Source organism: Podarcis liolepis (genome assembly GCF_965112155.1).
Source record: "Podarcis liolepis genome assembly, chromosome: 6".
Classification (NCBI taxonomy): domain Eukaryota; kingdom Metazoa; phylum Chordata; class Lepidosauria; order Squamata; family Lacertidae; genus Podarcis; species Podarcis liolepis.
The window spans coordinates 12281077-12303069 of NC_139559.1; the positions used below are offsets into that span (position 1 = coordinate 12281077).

The following is a 21993-nucleotide window of genomic DNA, read 5'->3' on the forward strand; positions in this document are numbered from 1 at the left end:
CCTCCAACACTCCAATTCTATGGTTCTGTGATCTCAACTACATTGCATGTCTGTAGCTTGCTCTTACAACAATTCACTTGTCCCAGTATGCAAGGAGGAGAAAAACACAGAATTGGAAATGGAATTAACCATGGAGTAAAGCAGAAGTTTTTAACCTGGGGTCACCAACCTGGCACCCAGAAATCTCCATGTAGTCACACTTGGACCAGTAGCAAAACGGGCCTGGCTAATTTTGAACACCAATTATTCTCATGTTCTTAAATACACACACCAGTTCAGTTTGTCTGTTTTTATTGGGCCAAAGTGAAGTATTCCTCTCCTTGTCTTAACAGCTCAGCACGTCGGAACACAACTTCCTCCTTGCTGCGCTGATGGTGGCAACGAGATGAGTACCTACTGCAATTGCATTTCTTCATTCTGCCTCTTTCCTTGGGATTCTAAAGCAAGGGTAGCTAACATGTGTCCCTCCATATGTTGCTGGACTACAGCTTGGCTGGGGGTTATGGGAGCTCAAGTCCAACAACAGATGGAGGGCTAAAAGGTTAGCCACCCAGGATCCAACAGAGCTACCTTCCTTCCATTGAGTTATCCCAATCTTTTGAGCCCAAGATAAATATCAGAGGTCATGCAGCCATTACACTCCCCTCAGAGACTGGCATCCCAGTGTTATGTTTTCTAACCCCTTCAGGCAGATCACAAAGAACCTGCTCATCACACTGCAATGTCCTCCATCCCTGCCCCTCCTTATCTATGAAGTCAGCACAATTTCTGCAGAGAGTTCCACTAAGTGGTGCGGGCAGGGAGCTGGGAGGTATTGACAGCCACCTACTGGGAAGCAGTATGCCTCTAAATACCAGTTGTTAGGAATCACAGGTGGGAAGAGTGCTAGTGTGCTCAATAGCCTGTTTGCAGCCTTCCCAGGGACATCTGGTTGGCCCCTTGAGAACAAAGCACTGGTGTAGATGAGCCTTTGGCCTCATCCAGCATCGCTTATGCTCTCAGGAGGAGGATGAAAAAGCAGCCAAAAAGGCCACTTATTCCCGTAGCAACTACCAGCAGCTGAGGCATCTGTCCTAATTTTGATCTCAAGGGATAACTTCAAATTTACCCTTAAAACACTGATACCCATGTAGTTCTTTTGTGGACTCAGCACCATGCCTGCGTAGGAATATAAGAAACTGTCTTCTAAGCACTCTGACTGCCAGCAGCATTCCAGAATCTCAGGTTATATCACCTGATAGCTGGTCCTCCTAAACTGGAGATGACCGCTGTTGAGCCTTGAACCTACTCCATGCAAGGCCAACGCACTGACACCGAGCTCTGTTCCCTTCCCCACACAAAAATATTTGTGGTCACATTTCTGGTAGTAAACTTGCAGTTCACTGTTCCACCAGAGGAGTGGGGACATTTCAAATATGTGAGCTTTGCACGAAATTCCAAGTCAGGGACAACAAATAACCACACTACTTGAAAAGTCTATCTAGACCCTTTGAGTCATGTACACAAAAAGGATATTGAGCAACAAGCATGCAGAAGTACCAATTGATAAACACATATACAAAACCTGCTTGGAGACCAGGAGCTTTTTAGCCTAAGAACAAAAGCACTGCCATATTGAATCACAGTGGTCATCCTGTTTCCATGAGTGACTACAGTATTTTTTGCTGTATAAGACTCACTTTTTCCCCCCTAAAAAGTAAGGGGAAATGTGTGTGCGTCTTATGGAGCGAATGCAGGCTGCACAGCTATCCCAGAAGCCAGAACAGCAAGAGGGATTGCTGCTTTCACTGCGCATCGATCCCTCTTGCTGTTCTGGCTTCTGAGATTCAGAATATTTTTTTTCTTTTTTTCCTCCTCCAAAAACTAGGTGTGTCTTGTGGTCTGGTGCATCTTATAGAGCGAAAAATACGGTAGTCTTCTGATACTAGAAACGCAGAAAAAGCTCCGGTTGGACTTATGTTTAAAAGAAACAAGGCAAACCATGGTTGCTGATGCTGGCTTACTTCACAAAACCATGGAAAGGTCTAACCAGGTACAGACCATAGTTTAGTTGAAATGCAAGCAAAACTTTCTGATCGTCACCTCCCAGCCACATAGGAAAAACAGAGGTAATGTCACACGGATGGAAAGAAAAAGAAATGCATTTATACAAAGTGTCAGGAAATAAAATGAAATGTATCCTTGGATAATTAACTCAATTCATAAGCAAGGAAGAGAATGTGTATGTGGGGGGAGAGTATTTTTAAAGTAACAGATTTATCCCAGTTGTTATACAAATTAGAGATATTTGTTTCACAATGATAAACAGCAACATGTATTTCAGCATACGAATTCCAAAAGGTGCAAAACAGATTTCTCGTCTATTGGCAAACAAAACAATTACTTTTTAAAGATAGATCACAAGGAGTTCCATTGATAAAATTGCTACTCTATTCCCACTAGCAGAATATGTTCCATAAGCAAACAATGAGGATAGTCCAGTCAGAGTTCTCCAAGGTCAAGACCTTCTGAAATGAATGGGACTACCTGGCAAGGGCATAGTAACCACTCTTCAGTGGAGCTTGTTACTGGCTGCTGCAGCGACATTTCGACATCACTTTAAGCTTCAGCCAGAAACAGAGTCGTTCTGAAGGAAAGGCCAAAAGAACCATGGATCTCAAATGCATCAGATCCAAGCACTGCGTTTGTAGCTGAAAGCTTCAAATATGACCAACAGGATTTTCACGAAGTGAGAGAATTCATACTATGGAGAACAAGGACAGCCCATATTATCAAACTGCTTTGGATGTCTACGTGCACCAAGAAACTCTGGACTCTTGAGAAATTTCCTTCTGCTATCTAGTCTTATGTTAGCTTATTGGCAAGTTGTTCTTTTCTTTTTCTTGGCCATCCTCTGTAGAAGAGCTGGCTCTTTCACAGCTCAAGCTAATTTTAATGGGACTTGCCTGGGTATCTTCCCACTGGATTGTGTCCATTCTCATTATTGCACCATTTATTATATCATGCTCAGATATATTGCTCATCTTGCTCTGGTTCGTTTGCCTCCCCCCCTTGCATGTGCAGTACGACATTTATGTTGCAGATCTTGCGATTCTTTCTATTCAATATAAGTGACGCCACTTAGAATCATCAAATTGTAGATATATCATTATATACCCTATTCAATATAAGAGGGACTTCCAGTTCTCTGCTGCATCACCATCTCCCAAAAAAAGTTGTGTGTGGGTTTTTTTTTCTGGTTGGCTTCTGCTTTTGAAGGTATTAGGTGCTTCTGCAAACCACAGGGTTCCTGCAAGCAGGACAATACTTTCTGCTGGTATCTCAATGGCTCCACTCTGGATGCAAACCTGGTGACCTGCACAACCTCAGCTTGCTATCCAAAGTGTTAGTCATCTGCTTATTCACCATTTATCAAGGCTCGTGTGTAAGCTCTATGTTAGCTCTGAAATGCTTGAAAATATCCAAAAGGAAGAAACTCAGTCGAGACCATGAGGTGTGGCATGTCCATAGGATGCTTCATCCTGTTGTTGAAATCAAGGGGCATGGGGCATGATACATAGAATCATAGAATCATAGAGTTGGAAGAGACCACAAGGGCCATCAAGTCCAACCCCCTGCCAAGCAGGAAACACCATCAGAGCACTCCTGACATATGGTTGTCAAGCCTCTGCTTAAAGACCTCCAAAGTAGGAGACTCCACCACACTCCTTGGCAGCAAATTCCACTGTCGAACAGCTCTTACTGTCAGGAAGTTCTTCCTAATGTTTAGGTGGAATCTTCTTTCTTGTAGTTTGGATCCATTGCTCCGTGTTCGCTTCTCTGGAGCAGCAGAAAACAACCTTTCTCCCTCCTCTATGTGACATCCTTTTATATATTTGAACATGGCTATCATATCACCCCTTAACCTCCTCTTCTCCAGGCTAAACATGCCCAGCTCCCTTTGCCGTTCCTCATAAGGCATCGTTTCCAGGCATCTGTGTCCTGATTGGGCCACTGGACCACTTTGCCTTTGAAACAGAGGAAGATTCTCTAACAAAACCATGCTGTCTTAAGGACAACTGGCAACTGCTTGCTCCTAGTGTCACAAAACGCCTTCTCTGAAATCAGGCTATAAGATTGCTGGAGCAGTTAAGTGGTACAACAGTGTTTGAAAAACATCCTGAAGGATGCCCATAAAGACCCTCTCTGCTTGCTTTTGCTTAGGCACAAAGTTAAAGCATGTTTTCCAATGTTTGCTTGTTTTTCAAATAAAGATGCTAGTTTTAACTTGTGCCTAAGTTAAAGCATGTTTTCCAATGTTTGCTTGTTTTTCAAATAAAGATGCTAGTTTTTTGGTTTTTTTGCTTGCTTGCTTGCTTAGCTGTTTCAAGTATTTCAATGATTTTTGGTTTCTTCCTTGGGATGCCAGCAAGAAGATTTTTTTTGTAATAAATAGCTAGCTTGCCCTCTGACAAAATAAAATAAAAAAATCCCCTTTAAAAATAAATCTCCCCCAAAACCACTTCTCTTGATATGAATTCAGACAGAAATCACTGAAACTTTTCATTGGCTGAATGGAATTTGAATACATTTAACATATCCCACTAAAGCACCCTGGGGCAAAAACTCAAGAGTGGGAAATGCCCATGAAAGTAAAAGCCCTGCCCGATAAGATCATGGAGACATGCACAAGATCCTTGGCATCTGATGAAGTAAGACAATGAAAGTTTAGGATACCACAAGAGGGTCGATTTTGTGGCAGCAGACTAGCATGGTTGCTGCTCTGGAAACAGACCCTCTGAAGACTCATAATCTACTCCCAGCATCAACTCAAGGGAGTTTCAACATGATCAGGAGAAACAATCATTGATGGAAATTGCTCATTCACAGGAAGTGCTTAAATGGCTTATTGTGATATAATTTTCTATTTATTTAAAGATCACAATCAGCTGATGTTATAATTACATGGCAGCTTCTCTGCAGCCTCAGCTGGCACTGCCTTTGAACTGCCTTCCCCAGACCTTCTGTTCCATCTCTATTGTCCAGCCAGCAACAACACAACACAATGCATCAAACACCCAATTGTCATAAATCCCCTTCCAAAAGAACAGGCCAATTACATTGTCTGCAAAGATGAAGAGGCAAGATAAACATTAGGAAAAACACTGTCAGTCAGAGAAAGATAGCAAAACAAGGGTAAGAAGCAGCCTGGGAGCAAATGCATACAAACCACAATGATCCCATTGGATCATGGATACAATGTTAACTAAAGTATGTGCAAAGCCACTTGTCTGGTTACCTGCTGCAAAGAAGACCCACTTCACCTGAACTGAGCAAGGAACACTTTACGATTTGGAAGATTTAGCTCAATGGTGTAGCAAGTGCTTTGCATACAGACAGAACCGAAAATCCAGACTAGTCTCCATTTAAAGAGAGCAGAATAAGACCCTGGCCTGAGAGTGGGCTAGATCAGGGATGGAGAACCTGTGGCTATCTAGATATTTGACTTAGAACTCCCTTCATCAATGGCTATGCTGCCTGGGGCTAAGGGCGGATGGAATCCACCAACTTCTGGTGAGCTACAGAATCCCTATTCCTGAGCTAGAGAGGCTAATCATCTAAGCTTACAGTCCCCATCTCACTTTACAATTATAGAATTGTGGAGATGGAAGGAACAAGGGGGTCATCTAGTAACTCCCTGCAATGCAGGAATCTTTTGCTCAAGGTGGGGCTCAAACCGTTAACCCTGAGATTAAAAGTCTCCTGCTCTACCAACTGAGCTATCTCCTGGAAGTAAGCCCCACTGAATCCAATTGGACACCTAAGCAGACATGGCAATAACCATAGCCTAAGTCAGTATAGGACAGCTTCATGTGTTATTCCCTCCCCACACACCCTTCATGTTGTCAGTCAGTCAATGATCAACCTGCAGGCAGGTGGTGGACGACTGGAAGAAGAAGAGTTTGGATTTGATATCCCGCTTTATCACTACCCGAAGGAGTCTCAAAGCGGCTAACAATCTCCTTTCCCTTCCTCCCCCACAACAAATACTCTGTGACGTGAGTGAGGCTGAGAGACTTCAGAGAAGTGTGACTGGCCCAAGGTCACCCAGCAGCTGTATGGAGGAGCAGGGAAGCGAACCCGGTTCCCCAGATTACGAGTCTACCACTCTTAACCACTACACCACACTGGAATAGCCACCAGGCCAACTGAGAAGCTCCCTTCTGCTGCTGCCTCTGATCATACAAACCCAGCATTAATTCATCCTCCGGAGCGCTTGGATCGAGTCAGTTAAATCCAAAACAGCTCAAACTTTGTTCATTAATTCCAAGTTCAGAGAGGGGAACAAATTAAAATGGACTTCTGAACGTAAGGCAAAGGCACAAAACGGACTGAAAGCCCAGGGTGTAATAAAAGGGTTATAAGACTGAAGTGGCAAAGGTGCACACTCAGCTGCAAATTATGGTCAAGCAATAAAGAAGTTCAGAACTCATATACCTTTCTAAAGGAGTCAGCAGCAGATGCATTGTGCAGCCAACATCTGCTGTATCCTTGGATGACGGCCCATATTCCTCTCCCACTTCACCTCCAGCCTGAGGAAATGAAGCCTTTCACAGCCCATGGCCTTCCTCCATTCCTTTCTGAGCTCCCAGTAGGGTTAGAATCCAACACTTGAGGACATACTGAGCTTTAGACTGCTTATTGTCCACATAACCGGCAAAACACTGACTCGCCCCTTTCTGCCAGTGTCAAGTCACACAGGAATTGTGTGGACCGGGGGGACGCTTCTGGCAAAAATGGTTGTCTGCTCATGTGGCCCTCCCTTGCTCTCCAGCCAACTTTGCTTGCCCTCAGTGGCATCAGATTTGATTGGCTATGTGGCTATGCATCATCATCCCATCCCAGTAATGGTACCCGACTAGTCAGGAAGCAGGAGAAAAAGAGTAGCCAGGAGACAAAGAATTGGGGAGGGTGTAGTAGCAGTAGCAGCTAGATACTAGCTACTCAAGGAAACAATGGATCAAGAAGGTTTCAGCAATGCACCATCTCCCAAGCCTAGCCAACCTCATAGGGGGGTTGTAAAATGAGAAGAGAGGGAACCATGTGTGTCACTTTAAACCCCTTGGAGGAAATGTGGGATCACAGCTGTCAACTTTTCCCCTTTTCTTGCGAGGAATCCTATTCGGAATAAGGGAATTTCCCTTTTAGAAAGGGAAACAGCTATGTGTGGGATATAAATGTAATAATAGTTAAAATTAAGTGGTGGCAGGATATTTGGGGAGGGGGCAAATATGTATGGGATATAAATGTAATAATAATTAAAATTAAGTGGTGGCAGGATATTTGGGGAGGGGGCAATGCCCCAAAATAATCAACTCAGTATTAACAGCTACATTTAATAATTAAAATGGTAGAAATTAAAAAAAACCAGAAAGTATTTTGCAATGTATAGCTGCACTTGTTAGCATACGGCATCTCAGTAACCCTAGCCTGGAGAAATTTCCAGGTCCTTAAATAAAATTGCACATACCTAAGATTTTGAGCTGTTTTCTCAGGTTCACATAGGATGTTTCCTCACAATATTATTTATATTTCTCAGAATATAATTACTCCTCTGAGATAGGATTTTTAAAAAATGACTCATGACTTACCAGACAGTCCTCTTACAATACAGCCATGCCAGTTTCTAGAGCAAGACACACACACACACACACACACACACAGCAATGCATGTAACACTGTACAACCATAATCATTCTCCTCTTTCTGGACATGAAAGACAGGAGGAATGAAATCTTTGCAGAAAATAAAAGGGTTTGGAAGCAGAAAGAAACCATTCAGAACAACGTTCTTGGGTTTCAGTGTGCCATTTTGCTGTCTCATTACAACAGACCCTCAAGGAAACAAAAACAGCCCATCGCAAAATGAGCTTCGTTGGCCTCCTTTGCTAAAGTGTTTGCCATCTCTTGCTTACTCCAAAACTCACTTCTCTTCCTTCAGCAACATCTCCCTGCCATATCAGATTGGCACTGCAGAAGCGGCAGCGTGACATCTACAGCGCCTATTAGCAATTAGGAAGCAAAGTACAGAGAAGTGTTCCAGTTTGGCTTTTAAGATTCTCACAGGACTCAACTAAAGGCTGCATTTCCTGTGCCACACAAATAGGAAAGTTTAATTATTGTAATAACTTTAAAAGGCAGAGGCAGGGGAAGGGGACAAAAAGGAAAAGGAACAATGCTCACAAATAAGCTGTTTTCCTTCGGATTATGAAGCTGTTTTAAGAGTTTCTCGTCACACACACACACACACACACACACACGTTATAATCCTGCAATTACTGTAAAGCTAATTGGTACTTTCTCACTGGCTGTGTTTTCATGTTGTCAGTGGGACAGTAATGAACATGAATGCCACATTTGAGAACAGAATGTCTGTGGGCTTGTTTACCACATAATCCAACAACAATGTCTGCTTTATCAAGCATTGCAAGCAAAGGATGGTTTAAGGATCTTCACATCTCAAATGCAAGGATGCTCTCTACAGAGGTGTGCACACCCACAATATTTAAAAAAATATATGACACAGGTACAGATACTTCTGCCAACAGCAGGCAGAGGTTAAAAAACAAACCAAATCCATGAAGTAAGGGCTGGTGTGCCACACTACTCTGACATTTCTTTCACTCAAGCCACACAATATGCAACCGAAGAATGTGGTCTTCGTCTCACCAGTGCACAAGTCCACAATTCACCATTCATTTTGCTGATGAAACATTTGAGTCTGGGGTCCCTGCTTTTCACATCTGTCAGCTGTTTCCTCTCCACTGGGACAAGTGTTCCTTAACCTATCCCACTGCATTCCCAGTTTATACTTCCTACCTTTGAGTAACTTCTGCCCTTCCATGATGTTTTGGGAAACCAGCGCTGTGTAATCATCTTCCGAGAAGCCTGGCTTGCAAGTGGGTCTGACTGTAAGATCCCCATTGGGTGCCTGCAGAGTCCAAAACAAGAGCAACAGAACACTGTGAATTGTATTGTTGTTTCTAGTGGGAATCTCCAGGGTTGGGGGGAGGTTTCACAGCCCGTGCGCAAGTGTTCTGCAAACAGGCAAGTCTGAGCAACAGAAACAGCGTTCATCAAGTCTCACACTGATAACATGTTTCAAGCCGGGTGGGGAAAATGAAACACCAGTCAGAAAATAGCAGTAGCCTTTTGCTGGAGAGATGACTTGGGGGGGGGGGGGGAATATTATTCAGCAAGGTTGCTGGGAATGGTGGAGGCTTGAGTGATGAACACAGCAATAAATCTCCCCAGTTGGATTACAGGCACCCTCACATCTCAGATCAATACAAATCAAGCCGTGGCTGGCAAGCCTGAGGACTCGCATGCCAGAAGCACCCCCCCCCCCAGGTTTAAGAAACCCATCTGATCACCATCTTTGGCCCTAGTCATTGGACAATCGGGATCTGGAGAGTTACTGTTAAAGCTACAGCAGGATGCTGTTAAGTCTGCATATATACCCAGCCTGTACCTCCCTTAACAAATCAATGCAGAACTGCTGAGCAATCACCACCTGGCAGGCAGGCGGAGGGAGAGGGAGGAAGCGAGTGTACACATGCAAGCATCCCTAGCTGGAACGCAAAGCAAAATCCTGAAAGGTTCACAGGGTAACCCAGAGAAACAGAAATACGCACAGTCCCTCTGCCTGTCCCTGACCACCCCCAGCGAGGCAATTTAGGAGCATCACCTAGACACCCTAGCCGGCATGCTACATCCATAGCTTATGCCATGTAACTTCCTCCCTTTAGGGACAGAGATTTGTTTCCAGCTGCACACTGGAGCGAATCGTCGTAGAAAAAGGCTAGTTTCAAGCCCAAGCCTTGGAGGGGAGAATCAATTTTCCTTGTGCCTAGGCTTTCCAGATCTATGTGCTCAATCAGACTCCAGCCAACATGCAGGCACAGAAACTGAATGGCTTGTTAGCTGGTGATTTGTAAACAAATTCCTATATAGCAAATGAGGTTGGGAAGGTGGTGGTGGTGGGGTGTCACCCCTGTTTTTCTACTACCCCAGGCAAGATTTTTCTAGGGACTCTCCCAAACAGATTAAAGGTACATGCTGATGACAAAACCAAGTGGTCTAAACCCTATAGAGAGTGGGGGGGGGAGCAAGCCAGGCCAACCCCATGATCACTGGAAAAATTAGGCGCTTTGAGGACTTAATATGTAGCAGAAAGAAGCAGGCTCAGCTGAGGTGGCTTTTTAAATAACGGTGGACTGAAAGAAAGCCACACAGCATGTGGATGAGAGAGGGAGAGAAGGGGCGAAGAGAACAGAGAGTCTGTCTCCTGGCTTGCAGAGGAGCTTACTAAGCAAAAAGTAAGCCAATGTAATATCGGCGAGAAATCACGCTTGGGAGAGAAATGCCAGCTACCGTCTCTGGAAAGTGCATGAGAGGGACTCGGCTGTGCACTCCGGCAGTCTCCTGGCAAGATCTACAATTCAGAAGCATTTCAGAGTCTGACAGTAGATAATAGGCTTTGGATTTCCAATCACCCACTTATTACAATGGCCCTAGCAGTGGGGCCACTGCAGCAGAGAGTCGGTGGTAGGGTTACACAGCCAAGCCTTACAAAGCGGCTTTCCCTTGATGGGTTTTTAATTAGGACAGTATTCTCTCTCTCCCCACCCCCAATCAAGTTCTCTCTCTCTCCAGGCTTACAAATAAAGTGCCTCAATTTGTCTTGGGAAAGGGGGTCCCAAACAAGAGCCATTATTGGGGTGCCATTTGCCAGGAAGCTCTCCTGTCCAAGCAATGAATGGCACACTGCTGTAGGCAGATTTATGCAGGAGAACTTCCCAACAGATCGTGTCCATTGTCAGTCAGATCTCCAGTACTGGAAATGTGCTTAATGATAATAAGACTCTAGAGGGCTTTCCATATCAGCCTGGAAAGGAAGAGAAATTGCCATCTGATCAATTTTAACTCAAAAATGGTTTTGAGAATCAGGCTGATTTGGCAGCCGTGGGTGTCCTTCTGAAATCATCTTAAAATTTAGAAAGAGACAAAATATAGGAATAATCAAAAAGCAGAAAGGGAGCATGGCACCTAATATCCCTCCCACAAAAAAAGTATTTCAGCATTATGCATCCCTATCCTTTCGTTTTAAAAGGCTCCGTGGCAGACCGCATGGTAAATATTCCCTTAAAATACATACAGCACACCGGGATATTTGGAAGCAAGTTAGAGCTGCCAACCCAGATTCTGAGCTGCGTTAATACACATTTGCAGTCAAGTAAAAGTCTGTTATTCCCCTAAAAGCTATTAAAGCAAGTTTCTCTAGGGAATACCTATTTTGGGGGAAAGGGGGGGGGACTTCCCAATTTTTATGTTATGAGTAGTTTTATCAGGTGCATAGCAGGACTCCCTGCATAGATCCGTATTAGCCTCAGCCATGGGTGTGTCGGGTTGAAAGATGCACAATTTCTGCTCTTAAAAAAATGCTATTAAAAAATTTTAATAGCAGAGGAGAGGCTCAAGAGTCCCACATCCACACAACCACCCTTAAGCCGGTCTCGATTTGCCTGGGTCCTCCGAGTGCTCCAGTTCTCTCTACAGCGCAACACCCAAGACTTCAGCCACGCCACGTGGGTTAAGCACACGAGGGCAAGATGCATTCTGAAGTTCTGGGAGGATCCTAACAAAGCAAAGCTTTTTAAAAAATAATAACCGATCTCTAATATGCAGATATAATTATATGCTCCTTTCAGCGGTGCTGGCTTTCTTTCTTTTTTCCCCCGTTTGGATCTCATCGCCAGCTAAAAACAACTTGGGATGCTCTATCCACGCGGTTGTCTACCAGCCCAGGTCTCTATCCCCGGCTACGGCAAAGAGACACATTTCCGCCCGTTAAGTCGCTTTGTATTTAGCAAAACGACCATCCAGCTTTCCCTAGCACTACCGCCGCCGCCCCCCTCCTTTGCTCAATCCTTCCTCCTCCTCCTCCTCTGGATTTTCGTCTGCCAGTTGTCTATGAATTGATAGAGGGGAGAAAGTGGAGGGGAGGGGGGCTCAGCGGGGAGACACACACAGGCTAACATTGTTGCACATACTCTGCAAAAAAACAAAAAAGGAAAAGGGACAGCGCTTAGCCGGCGGTGCGGTGTGTGTGTGTGTGTGGAAGTGCTGTACGGTGGAGCTTTTGCAGGAGCTCTTCCTCTACCCCCCCCCCCGCTACACACACACATTCACGAGAAACCTCTATTGCACAAGGCATCTGGAGAAGGGGGGGGCGCTCAAGCCGCATGCAGAAATAAAGGGGAACCCCTTTCCCCAACACACACACATACATAAGCAGAGCTATAACCCAGCCATCTCCAAGCGTGCAGTTAATGATGTGCGGAAAGAGAGAGGAATTGCAAGGAAAGCGGTACTCTCGTGGCTCCTTCCAGGCGAGCTTCCAAGCCCCGGAACCCAGCACGGTCCCCTTCCCACCCCCCACCCCTCCTCCTCGTCGTCGTCTCCCTCCGGCAGCGCCCCATCCCTCTCCAGGCGGGAGCTGCTGCTGCTGCTGCTGCTGCTGCAACTTACCCGGGCCGAGCCCCCGCAGCAAAAGAACAAGAGAAGTAGCATCCTCGAGCCCACGGGCATCTTCGCGGATCCCGAGCCGGGCTCGTCCGCCGCCTCCTGCCGCCGGTTCCACCGCGCTCAGCCCGGGCAGGGCAACCCCCAGCGCGCGACCTGCCTGCTCCGCCCGGCGCTGCCTGGTTATCCCGCGGCGCCTCCGAGCCGCCAACTCTTCGCAGCCGCCGTCGCCGCTGCTTCTGCTCCTCTTCCTCTGCCTGCCTTGCCGCGCTCAATTCCTCGCCGCCGCTCTGAACTGCAGGTGAAGCGCTCTCCGTGCTGCTCGAGCGAGTCCCCGCCTCCAAGCCCGGCCCATACGGTGCGGAAGGGGCAGGCGGGCGCCCTTAAAGGAGCAGCCGCGGCTGCAGCAGCAACAGCCAGAAGGGGAGCGCGCGCTTGCCGGCTGGCCAGCCCAGCGCGCACACACACAAAAAAAGGCTCGGGAGGGAATCCTGCGCTCTCCAGGACGGGCTTACTCGGGAGTCAGCAGAGGTTGGGTGCTGATTCCCAGGATCCACTTAGTAAGGACTTGCCCCAGCTCCAACTCTCCCGCTGGCGCAGGCAGAAGGAAGTTCCGCGGGTCTTACTCCCGAGGAAGCGCCTGCGGGGTTGCAAGGGGCATCATTCGAAGGCGCGCTTCCTCGAGGTTCTTGTTGCACGGTTGTGTTTTTGCCGACGATCGGGCCCCGCGGCTGCAAGAGGTTTACTCGGAAGTAGGGCCCGCGGAGTTCAGGCAGGGCTTGCCCCGAAGTAAGCGTGCGCTGCATTAATCGAGCCCGGAGCCCGTTAAGCAGTACTGGGTTGCTTTACCCAGCGATAGCTCGGCCTGCATTTGTCTCCTATAGGGAGGTGCGCAAACGGGACCTTGAGGCTGCTGCTATCCTGTGCGCGCGAGTGGTGCCCGTTGAATTCAATGGCACTTGTTTCTGAGTAGACATGTGAGCTGCAATGCTATGCACACCTGCTTGGAAGTGGTGCCCCTTCAAACCAATGACCATTGTGATTGCACATCTGTAGGGTTGTGCTGTGGTTTGGTTTCCTTTTTAAAATAAAATAAAAATACAACGCTTTGCACACTTGTTTGAAAAGGAGCCAATTGAAGTAAATATGGATAAGATCAGGTTGCATGAAAATTTAATAGACTGGATGTATTATGCATGTTTACTCAGAAGAGAGCCTCTCTCTGAGTTTCGTGGAATTTACTCCCAAGTAAGTTTTGCATCCAAACTAAACTCTCTCTCCAGGGCCCCTAGAAATGCAAAATAAATGTTTTTATCATCTTGTAGTTAGTAGGTTTTAATGATTTTATTGTACACAACAATAACTCATATTTTTTATGAGTTGGTGGGGTTTTTAAAATATTCTTCTAAATAAAACAAACTAGGTTTAAATAAACTACAGTGGTGCCTCGCAAGACGAAAATAATTCGTTCCGCGAGTCTTTTCGTCTTGCGATGTTTTTCGTCTTGCGAAGCACGGTCCGTCGCAACTGCGCCTCTTCAAGCGGCTTTAAGAAAAAAGTGCAAGACGTTTTCGTCTTGCGAAGCAAGCCCATAGGGAAACTCGTCTAGCGAAGCAACGCAAAACCGAAAAACCCTTTCGTCTAGCGAGTTTTTCGTCTTGCGAGGCATTCGTCTTGCAGGGCACCACTGTAGGTTTAATTAAATGCACAAATTGCCATCTCATCTGTCCTCCCAGTTGAACGACGTGGCCCAGGGAGAGAGGGAAAAATAGTGAAAGTGAACAGCTGGCTTCACAAATGGTGTAAACAGGAACGGTTTGGATTCTTAGATCACGGACTGCAGTTTCTTGAAGATGGACTTCTGGCAAGCGATGGGCTGCACCTCACAACGGTTGGGAGGAATGTTTTTGCCAAAAATCTCAGAAACGATGCCTTATGAGGAACGGCTAAGGGAGCTGGTCATGTTTAGCCTGGAGAAGAGGAGGTTAAGGGGTGATATGATAGCCATGTTCAAATATATATATATTTTATATATATAAAAATGTCATATAGAGGAGGGAGAAAGGTTGTTTTCTGCTGCTCCAGAGAAGTGGACACGGAGCAATGGTTAGTCAAAGTCATGTATGTTGCACCTTTGGAATCCCTTCTTGTACTGTATCCCTATCTGGTTATCCTACCCACAAGCCTCTTGGCTCAGGCCCTGTAGATCCTCATGCAACAGTTATGATGGACAAAAATCCAATGGCACAAAACATATGAGGAAAAATACACCAGTTCAAAAAATTAAAAAACAGCACTATTTCTTTCCCAGGTATGGCTTGTTGCATCTCTAATTTGTTTCTCAGAAATGTTAAATTTGGAGCGTGGAAGCTCCTGCCGCTACAATGGGCCGATTGGCACATGTCAGCTCATTGCAGTCTTAAACAATACTCCACCTGTGGGAAACTGCAGCTATGGAACAAAACACCCCAGTCAGTACCATCACAGAGAATGTTTTTATTTTCCCCTAGTGGCAACATTTTACATGCATGACATGGAAGAGAGTACACATGTGGCATGTTCAGCAGCATCTTCGTGGCAACATGGACGCATGATGATGTCACGAAGCTTTGCAACATGCAGAACGTGCAATTTTCGGCTTGCTGGATAGTTCAGGGACAGTTATTAGTGTACCTAAAGGGGCACTGCCTTTGGAGTATAGTAACAGCCTTAGCCTAGGGCTAATTCATCTGTGAACATGGACGCGAGTGATGTCTCATTATTTGGATAGTCAACATAGCCTCATGGGAAGGGGACACTGGTAGTGGCAAAGGGTCGCAGCTTCAATCTTTGGCATCTCCATTTAAAATATCTCAGATCATAGAATTGGAAGGGACCCTGAAGATCCTCTAGCTCAGCCTTTCTCAACCTGTGGGTCCCCAGATGTTGTTGAACTACAACTCCCATCACCCCTAGCTAGCAAGGCCAGAGCTCAGGGATGATGGGAGTTGTAGTCCAACAACATCTGGGGACCCACAGGTTGAGAAACGCTGCAACCCCCTGCAATTCAGGACTATGCAGCTGTCCAGGGCCGTCTTTACCCAGGGGTACAAGGGATGCAGGGCACCAGGGCGCCGAATTCTGGGGGGTGCCAGGCACCCACCAATGAAGCTGCCTAACTATCTACCTGTTATGAAATAATAAATAGTTTTGATCAAGCTGGGAAAACAAAATACATATATACCTAGATATTACCAAAATGTATACCGACTGTTTCACTAAATGACTTTTGACTTTGTGCGCTCATTTACCAAAGACGCACCGTGCCAGCGGCGGCGCTTGTCCTTCACAATAGTGGCACTTGTCATTCTCACCGGCTCCGTGCACACGAAACTAACTCTTACATCATAATAAAAGTTAATTTGGAGGCTAAACTAAATTTGGGGGCGCTGGGCAGATCTTTGCACCCCAGCGGTGCATATGCTAAAGACTGCGCCGCAGCTGTCCCATACAGGGATCGAACCTGCAACCTTGGTGTTTTAGCACCACAGTCTCACCAACTGAGCTATCCTGAGAGAACGGGAAGAGTACTCTTGTGCTCTGGTCCTGCTTGCAGGTTTCCCATAGGCATCTGGCTGGCCACTATAAAAACAGGATGCTGGAGTAAATGCTGGACCACTGACCTGACCATTCTTGGCTGTCTCTTTGCGCAGACCCAGGTCCTTCCACAGCCATTGCCCTCCATGAACCACCATTGGCAGGACCAGCAGGAAGAGCAGCAGATACGTTTTCTGCTGATGATAATATTTATTATCTTGTTAATTATTCTGTTTTGGATGTGCATTTTATATTTGACTTCCTTTATTAATGGTTTCTTTTGAAATGTTTAAGATAATTTTTTGTTGTTGTTGTTTGTTGGTAACTTTGCTGTATTAGATGCGTTTTCTGTGGTGGACCTCCTTTGTAATGTTTCATTTTGAAATCCTTAAGATAATCATATTTTGGTTTCCTGTTAATTATGCTGCATTGAATGTATACTTTAGATTTGACTTTCTCCCGTAATGTTTTGTTCTGGGTTGTTTTATCTGATATTTTAATGTGTCATGAAACCACTTTGAATCCCCCCCCTTAAAACTATAAAGCCGTAGAGAGATGGGATGAATAATAGTAATACTAATAATATTAATCCATCAGACTTACGTTCTTATGAATGAGTATTGAAGGCATGAGAGAAACCCTTTCACCTATGCTATTTTCATGATTTAGATGTCCATAGGTCTACCACTAGGCTCATGGAGAAAAAAAGGACAGCTGCTTTTATTGAACACCCTCGGTCCATTGGAGCTGGCATGTCGGAAACTAAAGAGGGGAGAAAGATGCAGGAGCCCAGGTCTCTGCAAAAGCCCACATTCATTTACAGATGAGTTAGAGGAGAGCAATTCCTGTAGGGTTCCACAAAACTTCCTAGAGCAAAAGCTAGGCAGTTTTACAGATAATCCCCCCCAGGTCTCATCTCACCACTGCACTGGATATTAGAAAGATATAGTAGCAAGATACCCAGTACTTGCTTTTAGATATAAAACTATTTGTGCCCCCAAACTCTCCCTCCACCCCCCTTTCCCCTTTTATTTCTTTTTAGCTGCTTCCTCCCCCCCCCCACAAAGGGAGGGGTGGCGCTGTGGTTTAAACCACAGAGCCTAGGACTTGCCGATCAGAAGATCCATGGTTCGAATCCCTGTAATGGGGTGAGCTCCCGTTGCTCGGTCCCTGCTCCTGCCACCCTAGTAGTTCAAAAGCATGTCAAAGTGCAAGAAGATAAATAGGTACTGCTCCGGCGGGAAGGTAAACAGCGTTTCCATGCACTGCTCTGGCTCACCAGAAGCGACTTAGTCATGCTGGCCACATGACCCGGAAGCTGTACGCCGGCTCCCTCAGCCAGTAAAGCGAGATGAGCGCCGCAACCCCAGAGTTGGCCATGACTGGACCTAATGGTCAGGTCCCCCCTAATTTACCCCCCCCCAATCCATGCAACCTCATTTTACCTACTCAAATGGCCAAAGGAGGTGGCAGATTAAAATAGCAAAGGAGGTGGCAGAAGCTGGGTGAAAACACTGGGGTGCTCTCAGCATCAAGTGTTCCTGGAACTATGTGCTCCCTTAGACCACTCCATCCACTCTCTTTATTATTGAGGTCCTTGAGGAGAGGGGTGGTTTCAGTCAATTGGCCATTTAGGATGTCTCCAGACCATCACTGCTCCCTCTCTCTAGCACAAATCCACTTTTGTCATGGATTGGTTGGACACAAACAAACGGTGAGAGGAGCTAGTGAGGGAACCCCCAAGGGAAGAAAGCTCAGAGCTGAGGGAAAGGTGGTGGGATGAGTAGTCAGAGGGAGATGACTGGGAAGAGGAGGCATTGGACGCTGAAGAGGTAACAGGGTTCAGTGAGCTGGGAGACTCTGTGGCAGAGACCAATCCAGAATCTCAGACAGAAGCTGAACCAGGAGAGTGGGATGACGAAGGTCAAATGGCAGAGATGAGTCAGACTGGTGAAGAGTCGCTGGGGTCTCCCCCTCCTGCCACACCAAGCTGACTTCCCCTCTGGTCTCCCAGAACCAGGAGAGATATGAAGTAGGAGAAGAGAGACACGCAGGCACAGTCTCTGACTGCTTAGAAAAAAAACTCAGGAGGAGACAGGTGGCTGTGGGGAGGTGAGGGCCTTTAGTCTTGACAACTTTTTCATGGGCAACAAGACCTATTACTGTGCTCAGGCCTGACATTCCTATGCGGACCCGGTTTTGCTAATACAGTGGTACCTCGGGTTACATACGCTTTAGGTTACAGACTCTGCTAACCCAGAAATAGTACCTCAGGTTAAGAATTTTGCTTCAGGATGAGAACAGAAATCGTGCTCTGGCGGCGCGGTGGCAGCTGGAGGCTCCATTAACCCAGGAACAGTTTCAGGATAAGAACGGACCTCCGGAACGAATTAAGTACTTAACCCGAGGTACCACTGTACAGTGGTACCTCGGGATGTGAACGGGATCCATTCCAGAGTCCTGTTCACATCCTGAATAGAATGTAAGACGCGACGGCACATGCAAGGGTCGTGTTTTGCCACTTCTGCGTATGCGTGTGATGTAATTTTGACCGTCTGCGCATGCGCGAACAGCGAAACCTGGAAGTAATGCGCTCCGTTACTTCTGAGTTGCCGCGGAGCACAACCCGAAAGCGCTCAACCTGAAGCACATTCAACCTGTCAACTTTTTTAAATGACATTTTGCAGGTGGGGAAGTGAGGAGGAAATGCACTGAAAACTCTGGGATGAATGATTGATCAACGGGGAGCCATAGAAACACCCCACAAGTGAATCAGGAAAAATGCTCGTTGTCGTGTAACCTCCCCACAAACAAACTGGAACAAATAGGCAATAAAGACAGTTTAATTTTTGCATAAGTAAATTAAAATGGAGGTTCGATATATAAGTCATCTGGAGATACCCCTCACCTAAAACTGTGCTTGGCTTCTCCCTCTTGACTGGGGTGGTTTTTCCTGCCCAGAACACCCACGTGCTACACCCACGGGCACAATGAGGAAATATTAATTCAAATATATTGCCGAAGGCACCGTTTAGAAAAAGTTAAGAGGATGTGAAAGCCTTAAAAATAAATGAACATCATCTGCCCTTCCTAACTCCACAGCCTGAGGCAGCCCACGCTGATTTGGCTCATAGAAAGGCCAGCTCTTTTAGTGTCTCACTGGTGGTAGATTTCTTGCAGTGTGAATGTGTGAACAGCCTGCATGGATGAAAATACTGTATATAACAGGGGCAGAGGGACTTCATTTTTTAAAACTAAAACCCTGAGATCTACCAAAAACAGTAGTTCAGGAAGGATGGCAGAGAATTTATTTATTTCTATTTAATTCATTGCTGCACTAAGTCAATGATGGCATTATTACATTTTATCCACCCTGTGAGGTAGGCTTGATAAAGAGGGAGGGACTGGCCAAGGTCACCCCGTGAGCTTCATGGCTGAGGATTTGAAATCTGTTCTTCATCTGATGCGCTAACCACTACAGCACACTGGAATTGAGGAGCAAGGTGCCTCTGAGCACATGCTTAGCTAAGGAATGCTTTTTTTAAAGTACAGCGGTACCTTGGTTCTCAAACAGCTTAGTTGATGAACAAATCAGCTCCCAAACCTGGAATAATAATAATAATAATAATAATAATAATAATAATAATAATAATAATAATAATTTATTTATTTATACCCCGCCAATCTGGCTGGGCTTCCCCAGCCACTCTGGGCGGCTTCCAAAAGAATATTAAAATACTATAATACATCAAACATTAAAAGCTTCCCGAAACAGGGCTGCCTTCAGATGTCTTCTAAAAGCCTGGTAGTTGTTGTTCTCTTTGACATCTGGTGGGAGGGCATTCCACAGGGCGGGCGCCACTACCGAGAAGGCCCTCTGCCTGGTTCCCTGTAACTTGGCTTCTCGCAGTGAGGGAACCGCCAGAAGGCCCTCGGTGCTGGACCTCAGTGTCCGGGTAGAACGATGGGGGTGGAGACGCTCCTTCAGATATACTGGAAGTAAGTGTTCTGCTTTTTGAACATTTTTCAGAAGACGAACGTCCAGCACAGCTTCTGCTTGAGTGCTGCCTTGGTTTTCGAACGGTTTCAGGAGTCGAACGGACTTCTGGAACAGATTAAGTTCAAGAACCAAGGTTACACTGTACCAGAACTGGAGTTTGCAAACAGATCGTTGGTTTTCTCCTAAGTTTTCTAAAGGAGCCCCACCTCTTTTGCATGTTTCAAGCAAGCGTAAAGGTAAAGGTAAAGGGACCCCTGACCATTAGGTCCAGTTGTGACCGACTCTGGGGTTGCGGTGCTCATCTCACTTTATTGGCCGAGGGAGCCGGCGTACAACTTCTGGGTCATGTGGCCAGCATGACAAAGCTGCTGTTGGCAAACCAGAGCAGCGCACGGAAACGCCGTTTACCTTCCCACTGGAGCGGTACCTATTTATCTACTTGCATTTTGATGTGCTTTTGAACTGCTAGGTTGGCAGGAGCAGTGACTGAGCAACGGGAGCTCACCCCGTTGTGGGGATTCGAACCACAGACCTTCTGATCGGCAAGTCCTAGGCTCTGTGGTTTAACCCACAGCACCACCCATGTCCCATTCAAGCAAGCATGAAGGCATACAAAAAATAAAAAATAAAAATGGGATTGTTAACCCTCGCAGTTCTAAATGCCCAAAGCAAAAGTTCAATCATTCATCCTCTCCAGGTTATCCTCCTTTTGCTGTTCCTGACTGTGGTCTCCCTTCCGCCTCTCTTTCTCCTCTTTTCATATTCTCTTTCCTTGAAGTTGTAAATGACGTGTGCTGTAAAAGACGGGCTGGGAAGGACCGCAGGGGTAATCTATACCACTGACTGTGTGATGTCTTGGGTAGTGTCTTATTTTGAAGAGTTTGTGGCATTGCATCATTTTTTTAAAAAAAGTCCCGTAAAATTGCAGATCTTTTTTAAAGGCGCCAATTAAACAATTTCGGGAGCAGCCCTCCATGCTGCTCCGTGAGACAATTTAGCGACATCTTATCTCTGCAAAGCAAAGCAGAGCACCGTTGTGTTCGCAGAAGTCAGGTTTTCATCTTGGAAATGATTAGGTTAGCCCTTTTTAGTTCTTATTTATGCACCGCAGTGTAATGTTCTGTACAAGAAATATGAGAGGGGGGAAAAACTAACATAGCTAGGAGAAAGCACAGCACGAGCTCAAGCTTGGAATAGCTTCCTTAACAAAGCCACTTGCTGACTGCGAGACTCAATCGTTTCTGCTGAATTTGAAATGTTTTGAATAGGGAAGTGGGGGGGGGGAGAGAGAGAGCGATGTTAACACAGGTTTCTGGTAGGTATTGCTCTGATGGCCTGACTGGAAATGCTTACCGAAGAAGGAGCTGAGATTTAAAAGGAGCAGAGAGAGTCCTGATGTAAATTTCCATCAGCTCCTTCCCTTCCACAGATCTGGCAAGGCCCCAGGGTGTCCTTCTTAGCGTCGCTAGATTTCTTAGGTGCAAATGCAGAAGTGGGTCAAGGTTTGGCCCGGCAGCATGAGCAAATGCAAGTGACAGAGTTACTTGCGGCAGCAATTTGGGGGACTGCCAGTCAGTGCAGCTAGTACTGAATTAGATGGAGCAATGGTCTGGGTCAGTTTAAGGCAGCTTCCTATGTTTGGCTGCAATGGAGCATAGAATCATAGAATTGCAAAGTTGGAAGGGATCCTGAGGATCTAGTCCAGGGTTTTCCAATCTTGGGTCTCCAGCTGTTTTTGGACTCCAGTTCCCACCATCCCTGACCACTGGTCCTGCTAGCTAGGGATGATGGGAATTGTTGCCCCCAAAAAATCCACAATGCAGGAATATGCAGCTGGGATCGAACCTGCAACCT

The 21993-nt window shown here is 46.0% G+C and overlaps 1 protein-coding gene across 6 annotated transcripts in view; it reads right to left on the reverse strand.

Annotated features, from left to right (window-relative positions):
- The window catches only part of CDH4 (cadherin 4), an 806167-nt gene extending 793268 nt beyond the window's left edge, over positions 1–12899 (reverse strand). For 5 of the 6 annotated variants that reach the window (XM_083507375.1, XM_083507374.1, XM_083507373.1 and 2 more), the window contains exons 1-2: positions 12570–12856; positions 8859–8970 (exon numbers count right to left, since the gene is read on the reverse strand). In XM_083507375.1, the coding sequence (XP_083363501.1) occupies positions 8859–8970; positions 12570–12629 (172 nt within the window). In that variant the 5' untranslated portion in view covers positions 12630–12856. Of the gene's footprint in view, positions 1–8858; positions 8971–12569 lie in introns of all 6 variants that reach the window. The other variant, XM_083507371.1, reaches the window with a different exon arrangement.
- Positions 12900–21993: the final 9094 nt, after the last annotated feature.